The 15,975-nt window shown below is 43.5% G+C and overlaps 1 protein-coding gene across 1 annotated transcript; it reads left to right on the top strand.

Annotated features, from left to right (window-relative positions):
- The first annotated feature begins 5,253 nt into the window (after positions 1-5,253).
- LOC107149158 (taste receptor type 2 member 41-like) lies at positions 5,254-6,537 on the top strand. The gene has a single exon (XM_015493922.2). The coding sequence runs from the start codon at positions 5,585-5,587 to the stop codon at positions 6,509-6,511; it is 927 nt and encodes a 308-aa protein (XP_015349408.1). The 5' UTR covers positions 5,254-5,584; the 3' UTR covers positions 6,512-6,537.
- Positions 6,538-15,975: the final 9,438 nt, after the last annotated feature.

Raw genomic sequence — 15,975 nt, 5'->3', positions numbered from 1 at the left:
CAACACAACTTTCTAGATCTTACTTTTTAAAATAGCACAGTGGTAAACATTGTGACTTCTACCAGGTGTAATTTAATATTTCATGACATGAGATTTCTGCCAGTTCACTATATTCAGATTTTCAAAGGAAATGGATGTAAGACTGTTCTAAACTTTTGAAATCCTTTAGCAAAATGAGAGTTGAGGCACTTAAGGAGGGAGGGTTTTTCAAGGACAAATATTTGGAAAAAGTTGTGCTGAGTTCCATCCTACATCCCACTGAGGGGAAGACAAGGAATTCTTCCTCCTCCCCTTAAAACTAGAGTTAGTCAGGAGCTCTTTGGGGACACTACCAAGGCTTAGTGTCATTGGACCAGCTGGCAGGCATAGAGGACTGGGTCTTCTGCCTAGGGGATTTAGAGAATGATGGACAGGCTGGCTAAGTTGGGGGACAGGGTCAGGAGTGTGCAGCTATATTGAAACCTTTGGGGTAGGGTTAGGAGGCCAGCCGCGGACCATGAGGGAGTGCTGTGGTCTGAATGTCCCCCAGATTCGTGTATTAACACTTAATGTTCAATGTGACAGTATTAAGAGTTGGGACCTTGAGAAGGGTGATTAGTTCATGAGTGCTCTGCCCTCATGGATGGAGTTAAGCCCTTGTAAAGGGGGCAGAGAGAGCTAGGTTTGTTCCTCTTTGCCTCTCTGCCTTCCCCATGTGAAGACACAGCAGGAAGTGGCGTGTCTGAGACAGAGCAGTCCTCACCAGACATTGAATCTGCTAGCATTGATCTTGGACTCTTAGCCCCTAGAACTGTCCTTGTAAAGTATTTTGTTATAGCACCACAAATGGGACTCAGGGGGAGTATGCATGTGAGGGTATTTTGAGACCTGACCAATAAGGATGCCTGGTGACTTGTGGAAGCTCCAGAAGATAAAATTTCATTGCAAATGCCTAAGGTCTGAGAAAGGAGCCACCAAGGATCGCACAAATCCATATTCTTTTTCCCCTGTGAAAGGAACGGCAGTAGGAAAACGGCAGAGGGTCCAGTAGGAAAACCTCCAGAGCTCTGGAAATCCCCCGTGAGGGTGAAGGTGAGCATCCATCATTTTCCGGGCTTGAAAACCATGAAGTCATATTCTTCTGGTACTTGTCCAAAGCCCTTGCTACCCCTTCTCCATTCTCCCCCTGCCTTAGGCCATCTCACAGGGGTGGGAGCTGCAGGGATCTAGTTATCTAGTATTCATCTATTGGACTGACCCGAGGCTGTTCTGTGGTTTGAAGTGACCTTGGGATGATCTATTTGATCCTCTGGACTTCCTACTTCTTCTCAGGGGAAGAGTCTTCCTTTGAATGAACTTTGAAGGGATGGTGGAAGAGAATGGAAAAAATTATGTCAATAATATCATGAGTGTGGACATTTTGTAAGGGTCCGGCGAAGTGTCGGAGGAAGAGACCACCAAGAGACTGACTCATGCAATTGCAGAAGGGGATTTATTTATTGGGGATCCATTCCAGCATGCTGGGGCTCCATGCTCACTCAAGAAGGGAGAGCAGCCCAGAGCCCAGAGCAGGGGCTGAGCACTGCTTAAGTACACTTCTTGGGGAGGGCGGGGACTTTATATACATCACAGTCTCCTTTAACAAATCATCATACACCGCGGGAAAATCAAACAACAATTCCTAAACATGATTAGTTCATTCATTGGTGGGAACAGGTCGGGCGGGGGTGATTGGTTACTCCTAAGCGGGGTACACATTCAAACTGATTGGTTTAGGCCCTGCGATGCCTACGTGCAAGATCGCACAGGGCCCTAGGCTATTAATCAACTAAATGGCCAGTAGGGCATTGTCTTAACTGCCTCAGGAATTTCTGGGTGTAGCAGAGGAACTTAACAATACCTAGTCCTTCACTTTTTAACTCAGGCCTTGCAGCTTAGGAACTTTACAATGCCCGGTCTTTTACATTTTAACTCAGGCTTTGCAGTTTAGAAGCAGCTTAGAAACTTTACCCTTTCAATTTGTGCAAAAAAGGCTCTCCTGTCTTGGCCCCTCGGCCACATGTCACCTGTGGAGAAGTTTCTCCCAGGCTTCTCTGCACCCTCTCCTGTAGGTCGGCCGGGAGCAGCTAGCTGTTCCCTCTCCAGCAAACTTACTTCTCCAACTTTTTTTTTTTTTTTTTTTTAGAGAACTAATGACTATCTGAAAGTGTCTTGTTCAAGTGTCTGGTGACGATCATTTACTTTCTACTGGACTGCATGTTTCATTAAAGCAGGGATCTTGATGCCTGGTTCACTAGATCATTCTCAGCAGACATAGGGCTTAATAAATATTTGCTTAGTGAGTAAATAAATTAATGCAAACAGCATAGGAAATATATGTATATATGTACATATACTTAGGTGAGATTTCTCTTTTTTTGTAGATTGTTAATTTAAATACAATAGATCTTCCATATCCATGGGTTGTACACCCAATGACTCAATAAATATCAGATAGAAAAAATTTGAGAAATATCATATCTGTAATAAACATGTATAGACTTTTCTTCTTGTTATTAGTCCTCCAAAATATAGCAAAATGACTATTTACATAGCATTTACATTGAATTAGTTATTGCAAGTCATCTAGAGATGATCTGAAGCATACGGGAAGGTGTGCATATAGTATATGCAAGCACTACATTATTGTATATAAAGGACCTGTGCATTTGAGGATTTTGGTACTATAGGACTTTATGAAAAAAATCCCCCATGGATATCAAGGATGACAATATGTTTATGCTGTGGGGGTAACAACTTTCACATTTTTTGTATGACTAATTTTCTCAGTTGACTCTTTAATGATAAAGTCATCATCTAACAGGATATACTAACATTAGAACAAATAATTTTAGAAAAATTTGGAGAAAGAACATTTGAAGGACTAACTACCAGAGAGAATGCAGATACAAGAAACTTCTCTACACTATTTATGGGAAAGTAAATTGGTACAATCATTATGAGAAATAATATGATATTTCCTCAGAGTATTAAAAATATGACTCAGCAATTGCACTTTGAGTGTGTAGTTCACTTTCTATTGCTATAACAAAACACCCGAGATTGGATAAGTTATATAAAAAAAAAGAGGTTTGTTCTGGCTCATGCTTTTGAAGTCCTACATAGCACAGGCATTTGCTTGACTTCTCTTGAGGGCATCATGGCAGTAGAAGGAAGGCAGTAGGTGTGTGTGGAAGAGAAACTTATGTCCATGAGAGGGAGGGAGATGCCAGGCTCACTTTATACTTTTAAAGTAAACAATCCAGTCCCACAAGAGTAACAACTCCCATGAGAAAGGTTAATCCCTCTTAATGAACTAACTACTTACCTCTTAAAGTCTTCCAACGCCATTTAACACTTAGTCCCACATTGTGAGTAAGCTGCAATTTGAGTTTGGGTGGGTGCAAAGCCTATTCAAACCACGGTAGAAAATGAAATCAGTAGCCAAAAAGATCTCTGCACTCTCACGTTCACTGCAGCATCATTCACTGTAGCTACACGAAAACCGTGCGAGAGCCACCCACCAAGAGATGAATGAGGAGAAATTATGGCATGTACACACTGGTGGGGGGGGCATTCTCCAGCCTTGAAAACTGAGATCCTGCCACTGCAGTGACATGGACAAGCCTGGAGGACATGGTGCCCGGTGCAGTACTCCAGATCCAGAACCAAACACCGACCGACCTCACTTACATGTGCCGTCTCAGACAGCCCAGCTCACAGAGGGGCAGAGTGGAAACGGTGGTGGCCGGGTCAGAATAAGGGAGGAGTGGAGGGGTCTGTCAAGGGGAACAAGGCTTCCGTTATGCTGAATGAATGAGTTCTGGGAGCCCGGCACCGTCATGTGTGAGAGTAGATGTGGGATGGGGAAGCTCAGCTCAGACGGTGGTCCTTGGTGTCACGTTTTTCCTAGGTATCACCCTATGCTTGTCTATATTCTTTAATATAGACATGTGTCCCCCAAAAGCTCATGTGTGAGACAATGCAAGATGGTTGAAATGGTGGGGTTACTGAAGCCAGATTTAAAGATAGTAGTTAGTGTAGTTAGGTAAATTGGGTCTAATATGGAGTAAGATAAAGAAAATGGAGACCATTATCGAGAATGGAGTCCAGGAAACCAGAACAACACCTGGGGAAATTGAAATGTTAATGTCCCCAAGACCGGAACCCATCCTAAGGAACTGTTAATGAACTAACAGGGAGGTGCTAATCAAACCACCCCAGGCCCTTCCTGCCCAGATGACTCCTCCAGCCCACCTCTCTCCCACCTTTTGGCCTTCCCACCTGCATTCTATCCCTGCAGGATAAAGGGAAACAAAGGACAGGAATGTGGGGGACTAAGAGAAGACCTTAGCTATAAAAAAGGGAAGGCCTCCCGCTTCCACGGATTCCGCCTTTCGGGTCCTCTTCTTCCTCTGGGGAGAAGTCTTTTCTGCTGCCTTTTAATAAAGCTTCCACTTCCCACTCTCCACTTGCCTCGGTGAGCTTCTCTGGTGATACACTTCAGCATTCGGGGAAGCAAGGATCGTCACCAGTAAACAGCGGTAACATTATGAGAGCCTTAACTCAGTCGGTAAATTACTCCCCTGATAGGGATTAACTGAGTGGTCACTGTAGGCGAGTAGGTTGGTAACTATTGGACAGAACTCAGACACAAGAAACAAGTGAGTGGTGGGGCCAGACCCTTGGTGAACTCAACCAAGTGGAGGAAGTAGTTGAGGGTGTACACTGGCTCGAAGCACTGCTGGAAGAAACGGGCAACACCCAAGCTAAGGAGGATCGTGTTGGAGGGCAGCAGAACACCTTCATGTTCAAGGGTGTGGCTGGAGGAGGTGGGCTCCTGGGGGCATGGCTTTGTCATATATATTTTGTCTTGGTTGAGCAGCACTCTCTCTCCCTCTCTCTCTCTCTCCTTCCTGGTCCACCCTCATGTTCTGCCTCACCTCGAGCCCCAAGGGATGGAGACAGCTGTCCATGGACTGAGACCTCTGACATCATGAGCCCCCAAATAAACTTTCCCTTCTCTAATTGTGCTTGTCAGGTCTTTTGGTCGCAGCAAGTGGAAATGCTTTCTAAAACATATATTAAATATATATTAATAATATATATTAAAGTGTATAAATGGTTATCTCTTTACATTTGATATCTGGAGATCTCTGTATATGATCTATCTATCTATCTATCATGAGAATGATCTAATGGGAAGAAGACCGTTCACACAGCCCAAGGATGGATGGAATAAGGTTGGAACCCAGCTCCTCTGCGTCGTTGCTCTGGTAACCAAGGCAGCCTGCAGGCAAAACCAGAGGAGGCAAATCAGGGGAATCGGGTAGGCCCAGTGGTAACTGAGCCCAGGGGACATTTGCATCCTCCCTGAGCCATACCTTTTCTCTCTAGGACAGCACAACCTTCCTGTCTTGCCCGAGCATCCTGCCCTCTGAGAAGCTCTGGCTCAGATGCAGAGCAGGACCACTCTTCTTGCACCTCCAGGAAGAAGTGAGAGCAGGGCTGTGGGCAGGGAGGAACCCAGGAGCCAGGTGTCTGCGGTGACTGAGGAGAGCCGGAAATGCAGCCACCACTGACAGTCTTCTTCATGCTGCTGTTTGTCCTGCTGTGTTTCCTGGGGAGCCTGGCCAACGGCTTCATCGTGCTGATGATGAGCAGGGAGTGGCTGAGACAGGGTAGGCTGTCGCCCTCCAACACGATCCTCCTTTGCTTGGGTGTTTCCCGTTTCTCCCAGCAGTGCTTTGGACCCGTGTACATCTTCAACTATTTCCTCCACCCGGTTGAGTTCACCAAAAGTCTGACCCGACAGATCGTTTGTCTGCATTGGGACTTTATGAACTCAGCCACCTTTTGGTTCAGCACCTGGCTCAGTGTCCTGTTCTGTATAAAGATTGCTAACTTCTCCCACCCCACCTTCCTCTGGTTGAAGTGGAGGCTCCCGAGTTTGGTGCCCTGGCTCCTTCTGGGCTCTGTCCTGATCTCCTTTGTCATAACCCTATTCTTCTTTTGGGGGAATCACAATCTGTATCAAGACTTCTTAATTAGACAAGTTTCTGGGAACATGAGCCATAGGGAGTGGAACAGGAGGCTGGAAACTGACTATTTCATGCCATTGAAACTTGTGACAATGTCCCTTCCTTGCTCTCTCTTCCTGGTCTCCATTTTGCTGTTGATGAATTCTCTGAGGAGACACATCCGGAGAATGCAGCACAGCGCCCACAAAGTGCGGGACCCCAGTGCCCAGGCTCACACCAGAGCTCTGAAGATGCTCATCTCCTTCCTCATTCTCTATGCCATGTCATTCGTGTCTCTGGTCATTGATGCCACGGTCTTCATTCCCTCCGACAGCCTGTGGTACTGGCCGTGGCAGATCACACTCTACCTGTGCATGTCCATCCACCCCTTCATCCTTATCCTCAGCAACCTCAAGCTTCGAGGTGTATTCAGGAAGCTGCTTCTCTTGGCTAGGGGCTTCCGGGTGACCTAGGTGGCACAATCTCTGTGTCTAGACCCCCAGAATTGGTCCACGTCATGTCTGCTAGCTACTGGAGAGTTAAGACAAAATGTGTGACAAAACTAGATGTGCCTGAAGAAGCAGCAATGTCCCTGAGGAAAATGTAACCAGCACCAAGGGAGACCCAGGGGACAATTCGCTGGGGCCAGCAGGGCCAATGCTGGGAGTTCTAATCGTCCTTGACTCTGTGGACATTCTTCTTCTCCTGTGGAACTCGGACTACTTGGTTTTAATTTCTCTGTGCCACCCTGTCTCTTTTCTCATTAACATCTGCATTGTTCTGCCTTTATTTTTCTCCTCTCTGAAGTTTTGAGTTCATGTTTATTACTCCTTTAGAAAAAGACACATTTCGACTTTCTCCCTTTTCAAACTGTCTTTGGGAACTTCTTTTTTCTTCCCTCAAGCAAATGTCACAGAGTCACATCTGAATTGAATAAACATGTACTTTGTATTCAGAAAAATAAAGACTCAAGAATTTCATTTGGTTTGTCTAAACACTATTTTAATATTTTTTTTTCAAAAAATAATCACCCTGTTTAATTTTATGTTTAAATATTGTTTTAAAATAACTTGCTTCAGTTACTTTGCAAATGTTTTGAGAAATAGTTTGTAAAGAAGTTTAATTACATTTGGGTGTCTATAAGTTTTTTGCTAAAGGGTGTCAATGTGCGAATTCCAGAGACTAGTTTGCATCTGGATTCCTAATAGGGATGTATTTTAATCTCCTTTGAGGGTGCAAATAATTTCCCTATTGATTAGGGTATATGCTAAGTGGACACATGCTTATGAACTCTGCTCTTTGGCCAAATGACTCTACATTTCTGATTGAAAGATTTTCAATAGGTAATACATTGCATGGCTAAAAATTCAAAATGTATTGAAGAGTGTATGTAGAATATCTTCTTCCTGTCTCTTTTCTTCTGGGGCCTTCTTCTCAGTTTTATGTGTGTCCTTCTAGAGGTACTTTATTCTAATCTCTAATAATGAGCCAATCAAGGAACCTATATACTGCTGTACTCTATACCGCTTAGCACTAAGTAACCAACTAACTTATTAACTAACACTACGTCGTTTCTGTGTCTTTCTACACCAATGGTTGCGTATCATCTTGAAGGACTCTGGCTTTCTCTCATACACGGTGTGTGGGGGGGAACTAGGGAAAGTCAGTGTTATCAGTAGAAAAGCTACTTTATTGCAAGTATGCTTGGACCGTTGCTTCTGGGGGATGTTGGTCATGTAAGCAAGCTAACGGTGATGGTGTCACTGCTTCTGCAGCCTCTTTTTCACTGGTGAATGGAGCACTACTGGGGTCACTGAGGAGATATGTGTCACTCGCCAAGTCGGCTGCCACTCGAAAACCCGCCATGAGGGAGAGGAGGCAGTGCTTGCTATCTGTCATCCTGCTGCCACTGGGCCATCCCTGTGAGACTTTCTCAATAAAGCTTTAGGCCTGGTGCACAGTCTCTGGGCATTTTCTTTGGTCTCTTGATAACCTATCCCACTGCCCTGCGTGACTGGGCTGTGGACATGCCAGAGTAAAGCCTGTGTGGGGTGAGGTGCGGGGGAGATTTTCTTTTGAAGAGAAGAGATTGGGCTTATTCTCCTTGGGAGAAGCAGGGAGGTTCTGCTGTCAGGGAAGCTTTGTCTGTGACTTCCCAGGCTTGTTCAGAAGGCCACAGAACAAGCTTCTGCCATACCCGGATGCCCCTCCCTTGTCTCTGAGTGATGCTAAACACCTCTCAGCTCCGGTTCCTGCTGTCCTCCTCCTCTTCCTTTATTCTCCAGGAGACTGAACCATTGCTCATGGCATGACCCTGAGCCCCAAGTTTTGCTCTCATTTTGCACTGATTTATTTTCCATGAAAAAATAGTTTAAAAGCTTTCCCAAGGCAAATGTCTCTGGTGATATTTAGGCTCTGTTTTGTGAATCAATATCAGAAAAGTAGACTCTAAATCCGTCCTTTGACAGACAGGACCTGTCTAGCCAGGGGTTTGCCATTTTACATGTGGCATGAGATCAGATGTGAGTTGTTTTCACAGATGACAGAAAAAACACCAAGGGTGCTCTGTTTATTTTTGCTGAGTTTTTAGAGTATTACTCAGATGGTATGGCATCTTCTCATTAAAAAACAAAACAGAACGGTGAGACAGTGGAAGACAATTGCTCACTACACCTTCATTCAATTCTCAACGTTGAGATCTGTTTGTTCATTGTCGCTTCTAACATTGCTCTGTACTCTAAGTAACTTCCAGTCTATATCCTCCAGCTTGCTCCTTCTTTGACTCTTTGAACCCTACCTTAAACTCTACCTTAAATTCTGCCTGGCCTGTGGAATCTGCCATCACCGAGGGAAGCAGCAGTATAAATGGTTGATTCACTTACTCCTTCCTCTTAAGCATGAAAGAGAGTTTGTTGGACTAAAAAAGAAAAAAAAAAAGATTATGCTATTTATATTTTTACCTCTATTATTTTACCTGCCTGGTGGAAAGGAAGAGCTTTCTTCTAGACTGCATCGTAGATGTGCCCTTCTCATAACAACAACTCTGCGATCCTGTTACAGTCTGTAATGCAAACTCCTTGGCTTTGTTTTCCAAGTCTACCATGTGCACCCCCCCCCCCTTTCCAGTTCCTGCTCTTCCTAATGACAACTCAGAATGCCATCTTTGCTGTCACCAAACCGGTTTGCTCTCTCCTCTCTGGTGAACCTTCCTCTCTCTACCTCCTCCCTGGCTTATGTCATTCCCCCGAACGAACCACCCTCTCTCTTTCTGCTCAGTCATGCATAGAAATTCTAGTTTTTCTAAGACCCAATGTATTCTACCTTTCCCTTTAATTCCTTTGCAAACCCCTTGAACTTCTTTCCCCTCTGTAGGGGAATTCCACAAATTCCATGGGGCTTCTAATCTCTATCTCCTAATTGGCGGTTAACCAAATATTTTACTTTTTGCATTATTGGGTTATGTTGTAATTGTTTTCTTTTTCTTTTCGGTATTTATCTCTTATCTTTCCAAATCATCTCCAGGTTGTAAAGAGGATGTTGCACTCCATGGAGCCTGACATGGATTTGTTTACTAGTTGGTATTTCTTTCCAAGACCTGTGTGATGTCCCAGGTCTTGTGATGCTCAGCACACAGGATTGGACTTGGAAGAGATGTTCATTAAATAAGGAATTTATCAGATTGATTGTAGATGAAGTTGACATTCAGGACAATGGTGAGGGTAATAACAGGGATTTTCTTGATGTTCACTCAATCAACAAATGTGTTATTTTAGATTTCTGATTGGTGAATCTGGTTGGGAAAAGGCCAGAGCTACAAAAAAGAGTCCAGAGCTTACATCATCCTTTATTCAGGCTTTCAAAAGAAAAGAGAACATCTTTCCAACACACACACACGCACTCTTGTGTGTACAGTTGACAAACACTTTCTGCCTTCGTACAAGTTTGATTATCTTTTGGGGAAGAACCTCCTTTTCATTTCTGAGTTTTTGTGTGTTTCTCTGTTCCTACAACCAAATTCTCACACAGTATTTAGCTCAGGGCACCAGCAGCACCATTATGCTGGAGCTGAACATGACGGCCTAGTGTGTGACACGCATACTGACCACAAGTCTCAGCAGGTTGTGTCCACAGGTGGGCAGGCCCATGGTGACTTCCATCTCCATGGCAGAATTATCTAGACCCACAAGGGGGAGGAGACAGCTGCCAGCAGCACACAGAGACTTGGGTTGACCACTATCTTGTAATGCAGGAGTTACAGATGGCCACGTAGTGCTCATAGGCCCTTGTAGCCAATTACATGAACTTGATTTCCCAAGGTCCAGGGAGAAGAAAAGTAGAGTCCCACATTGGGTGCAGAAGTTGGTCTTCTCCTCCATGAGGAGGTGCACAAGCGTGGGGGCCCTGCAGGAGTGAAAGCAGATGCCCATGCAGAGAGGTTGCAGAGGAAGAAGGGCCTGGGCAGGTGCAGTTAGTTGTGTGTGCCCAGCCCAATCAGGGGGACAGGAAGCCTGTTGCCCAGTAGGGTCAGCAGGTAGGTGGCTGAAAACAGGACAGAGTCCAACCTGGGCCTGCCTGTCACTGGAGAGAGCCATTTTCACAAACTTGCCTGCCCAGCTCACCTTGTCCAGCCTCATGGAGCAGGTGGGACAGGTTGCAGGGATTTGGAAAGGCCTAATCAGAATCAGAATTCACAAATATGTGTGTGTGTGTGTGTGTGTATATATATATATATTTTTTATAGAGTGCTTGAGTAAAAGGTGTTTAAGTTGCCTTTGAGGCTTGTGCTCTGATCATGTAGGACATTGAACTTCTGTTCTGGAAACCCCCTTGAACTTACTGCTCAGGCTGGGAGCACTGGCCCTTCCTGCTTCTCCCATAATCCAGGCTGGATCAATGACAGAAAATTGCTCAGCTGGTTCCCAGTGATTAACCAGGCTTTGTCCTATGTTGATAAGATCAGGGCCTCATTGTGGGTTGTTATATCAACTATAATTATGTCCCAACTTTTGGAGATTATGCTGTTTCCTTGGTGAAATGCTGGCATTTGTTTGACTATGAAAGTAAGTGACTAATAAATATAAATGCACACATCACTCTTGCAATGACAACCCCTGGAAGCTGACAGTGCCCACAGATGAAGTCAGTGAGGGAGTGCCTCTGCAGTCCTTTGGCTTTGTTTGGGGTAAACTGTGCTGTCACTGCAAAGACATGTTTGCCCTCAGCACATCTCCCTGTTTACTTTGCCTGCTTTTGGCACAGGAGAGAGATGTCATGCTTTTTTTCCCCACATCAATACAAATTTATTAAGAAATTTTGTGATTTCTTTCTTTATGAAGAGCAAATCTCTCTAACACACCCTTCAATAGTCACATCGTGTCTTTTCACAATGTGGTGGAAGAAAGTCGTGCAAATGGCTACTATGAGAGTAAGGAGAGCCCACAGGGAAGCAGAGAACAGCTCATACAGACAACCACGAGGGGATGCTTGTGGGGGAAGGAAAAGCTCCAGACTTTAGTGGTTGCCTGTGAAAATGCCACGGGACCCATGGTGGCTACTAGAGCAGGACTTCCAACTGTGGCTGCACATAATGGCCACCCTGGAAGCTTGAAAAAATTCTAGAAGCCAAAACCACATTCCAGAGCAATTAAGCCTGAATCTCAGCTGGGTGAGACCCAAACATTATGTTTCTCAGGCAGTTAAATATGAAGCTAGGTTCGAAAATCTCTGCTTTAGAGGAAACCTTAACCTTATTTTTGAAAGACTTAAGACATCGTTGTGGAGAGAGAAATATGTTTTGAGATCAGTCTAGGGAAGGAAAGATCTTTGGGGTTAACCTCTTATTTCACATTCAAGAAAGCTGAAACCAAGAGTTCAGAGGATGTGTCTCAAGTCACGTGGCCACTTATGAGAGACTTACCCTGGGTATCTTACCTTCCCATGTGCTCAGTTTCTCCTTAGCTTTAGTTTTTTTAGGTCTGGTTCAGAGAGTGTTTTTGGAATATCTTAGACCTAGGCAGAAGTAGTGAGTTTCAAACTAGATAACTTGGGAAAAGCCCTTGTAAACATTAAAACTTGTGAACATTATCTAGATGGAAGATTTGTGCCATAATATGAGAGACTGTGGAACCAACCTAGATGCCCTTCAATAGATGAATGGGTAAAGAAACTGTGGCATATACACACAATGGAATATTACTCAGCAATAAAAGAGAATAAAACTGTGGGATTTGCAGGTAAATGGATGGAGTTGGAGAATTCATGCTAAATGAAGTAAGTCAGTCCCCAAAAACCAAAGGCCAAATGTTTTCTCTGATTAGTGGATGCTGATCCATAATGGGTGGGGCATGGGATGAGTGGAGGAACTTTGGAATGGGCAAAGGGGAGAGAAGGAGGGGAGGAGGCATAGGGATAGGAAAGATGATGGAATGAGATAAACATCATTACCCTAGGTACATGTATGATTGCACAAATGGTATGAGCCTATTTTGTGTACAATGAATCGAAGAGCATTCTGCTATCATGTATAACTGAATAGAACAATAAAAAAATAATACGAGAGATGGGTCATAATCCAAAGAAACAGGAATGAGAACAATAACCCAAGTCCCTCTAACGGGGGTTGGAAGATGGGGTCAGAAGTGGGTGGAGGTGACAGGAGGGTGGAGTAGTGGGATCTGACTCTACGCCTCTCCCAGCTAGTAGGAACCCTTCCCTCTTCCTCCTTTCAGTTCCTCTGTGGCTGGAAGGTCACTCTAGAGATTGCTAAGATTAGAAACTGGCCCTGGAACAATACCAGCTGCTGAGTTGCTAAGCCTGCACCTGAGGGTCTGTGGCTTTCAACAGACGCTCTCCTTTGTCAGTACAAAAAGAACCTAGCTTTGGTCCACCTATGAGCCTCCTGAGCACTGAGAGTAGTCACCAAATTTCTTATGTTGAAAGGAATGGAATTCAAAATAACAACCCCAGAGAAGAATAAACGCTGGGAGGAACTTTTCAATCATCCTTTCGGTCTTGTTGTTCTTCTCAACAAACAAGGAAACTGAGACTTAAAAAGAAGTGATTGGCTCAAGGTCTGGTATCTGAGGACCACGGACTCAGTTCTGTAGTCAACCTAAAATAACCACAGAGGGTAGGGGAGGCTGTCCAAGGAAAATAATTCCTTGATGAATGACTGCGATGTGGGATATGCATGCCAAGGTGGACCTCAGGGGCGCTCAGGGAGGCTGCAGTCAGGAGAGCTTTAAAGGGCAAAAAAAAAGTACATGCAGGTTTTTTTTTTTTTTTTTTAATGAAAATTCTCTGGTTCCAGGGGCCCGTCACAGGTCTTAATGTGTGTGGACTGTTGCTAGGAGAGGGCCTTCACAGAGGTGACTGGCTGCAGGCTGTGGTTTACTAGGGCTGTGGGCAAGGTTGCAGTTATGACTGGCTGTTCCTGAACAGGATGCCCTCATAGAAGAGGCCTCAACTGCAAGGTTGTGGTTTTGGCAGGGTCATGTGTGTGACAGTTCATGTATCAAGCTACTAGGCACGAGAATCCCTCCCTCCGTGACCTCCGAAATCCATTTTGTTCAGGTGTGACGTAAGTGACTCCATTTTGATTGATAACTTTCACAGCAGAGGCCGGGAACTGACTGAATGAACATCTTAAGGAGGATAGCTCCCTAAAAATTCGTTGTCTCATCAAGGTGGTTGGAAAAGGCACAGAGCTTTCATGAGGGAAAGACCAAATGATCCTACAAAAACCCTTTCCTTTATTGGTGCCCACCTTAGGTGTCCCCAGAGTTTCTCTTCCAGGGTCCCTTGGGCTGAGATCTCATTCTGAAAGAAGGGCCTGCCCATTCTAGTGGACACATTATTTTAAAACTTATTTTTATTTTGGGGAAATGTTTAAATAATATACAAGAATTGAAGGAAAAATCAAATGTCTTCATTCTTCCTCATTCTTCTCAGAGATAATCAACATTAATAATATGTTGGTAATACACAGTACATCTCATATATAAAATTATATTTTATGGGATTGTATAAACATTTTTTTCTTTTGTGGTTCATGATTGTATTTCCTATGTAATCTATACTATCCGGGAATCACAAAGATTTTCTTGTTTTTTTCTTTTTCTCTAGAAGCTTTATAGTTCTGGTCCCTTATCCATCTTATGTTAGTTTGTAGGTGTGGAGAGGTAAGGGTTGAGGTTCATTTCCCCTGTTATGCATATGCTATTGTTTCAGCACTGCTTGTTGAAGAGACATCCCACTAACTTTGTATGTTGTGTTTTCATTTTCATTCAATTTAAATTATTTTCCAATTTCCCTTTTGTTTTCTGCTTTGACCTATGGGTCAAGTGATATTTGGACAAGTGATATTTAATATCCATATTTCTGGGATTTTCCAGATGCTTTTCCAACATTGATTTCTAATTATTTTCTGTTGTGATCAGAGTCAATACTGTGCATTATTTCAGTCCTTAAAAATTTTTGAGACTTATTTTCTGGCCAAGCACATTTTTTGTCCTGCTCCTTGGGAAGAGAACATGTTCTGCAGATGTTGGATGGAGTGCTCCACAGGTGTGGGTTACATCCATTTGCTTGATGGCCCTATTCAAATCTTTCATGTCCTCTGGGTCTTCCCTAATTTTCTGCCTGCTTGTTCATTTACTGAGAGGCAAGTGCTGAATTACTTGACTCTTGTTGTGTCTTTTTCTTTCTCTCCTTTCCTTTTTGTCTGTTTTTCCTTCATGTATTTTGAAGCTCTCCATTGGTACTCACACATATAGGGGTATCCAACTTTCTGTTTCCTTTATTGTTGATTCCATCTAGTGAGATTATAATTTTAGACTTTCTATTTTTCATCCCTAAAGTTCCATTTAGTTCTTTCCATTTCTAAGTCTGCATTTGTTGATTGATTTGTTACAAATTATGAGTCATATTTTCCTGTTTTTAGAAGGTCTAGTAATTTTTGATTGCATTTAAAGTCATTAAATATTTGCTATTGCTGTGTTCTTTTAAAGCATTTTAGAATTTTTCTGGCAGTCAGTTAAGTTATTTTTAAATAAGTTTGACCTTTTTGTGTTGGTCTTTTTGGGGGGCGGAAGTACTGGGGATTGATCCCAGGGCTTTTCACTTGAATGTTCTACACTGAGCTACATCCCAGTCCTTTTCATTTTATTTTGAGATAGGGTCTTGCCAAGTTGCCCAGTCTGCCCTTGAACTTGCGACTGTCCTACCTCAGCTTGTGTGTGAATGCGGGTGTTTTAACTAATTTAGGGTAGGCCTAGGGTAGTCGTTATTGGAGGGCTACTTTTGAGGGCTACTTTCAGTCCCCTTGTAAAGCTTGGCTTTTCTGCTTTTGTATCTAGTAATGTGTCTCCACTCTAGTTGAGTGCTGAAATGGATCCTGGCCCCAAGCGAGATCTGCAGTTGTTTGCTTTATAACTCTGCAGTAATTTTCTTTCTTAGAAGTTGTTCTTTCCTAGTCTTGTGAAGTTTCACACTCCTCATACAGATTGATGTTTAGCCAAAGACTCAAAAGACTGATTTCTAGAACTTTTTTTTTCTGTGTAGCTTGCTCCTCCCTGAAGCTGTGCTTTCTCCTTACCATCCTCAAACTCCAGACTCCAGAGAGACTTCCAAACTCTGAATTCCCTCTCCATCTACCACAATCTGGATACTGCCTCTGGCAGAGAGTCTGGGTGATTAACAGTCATCTCATTTTCCCTTCTCATAGGACTGCTCTGTGCTGCCTGTTTTCCAACACTTGGAAACAATAGGTTTAGATTGTACTTTAGTTTTATAGTTGTTTAAGGTGGGTATTCTGGATCTTGTTATTCCTTCATGTCTGGAAGTAGATAGCTTATATACTTTTTATTTTTATTTATTACTCTGTATTCTTAGAGAGCTCTTCCAATTTGGCTTTCCAAAATCTTACCGATATCTTAAA

Source organism: Marmota marmota, unplaced genomic scaffold (assembly GCF_001458135.2).
Source record: "Marmota marmota marmota unplaced genomic scaffold, marMar, whole genome shotgun sequence".
NCBI classification, from domain to species: Eukaryota; Metazoa; Chordata; class Mammalia; order Rodentia; family Sciuridae; genus Marmota; species Marmota marmota.
Note: the sequence above shows the minus strand (reverse complement) of the source record. Positions and strands in the feature narration are given on the sequence as shown.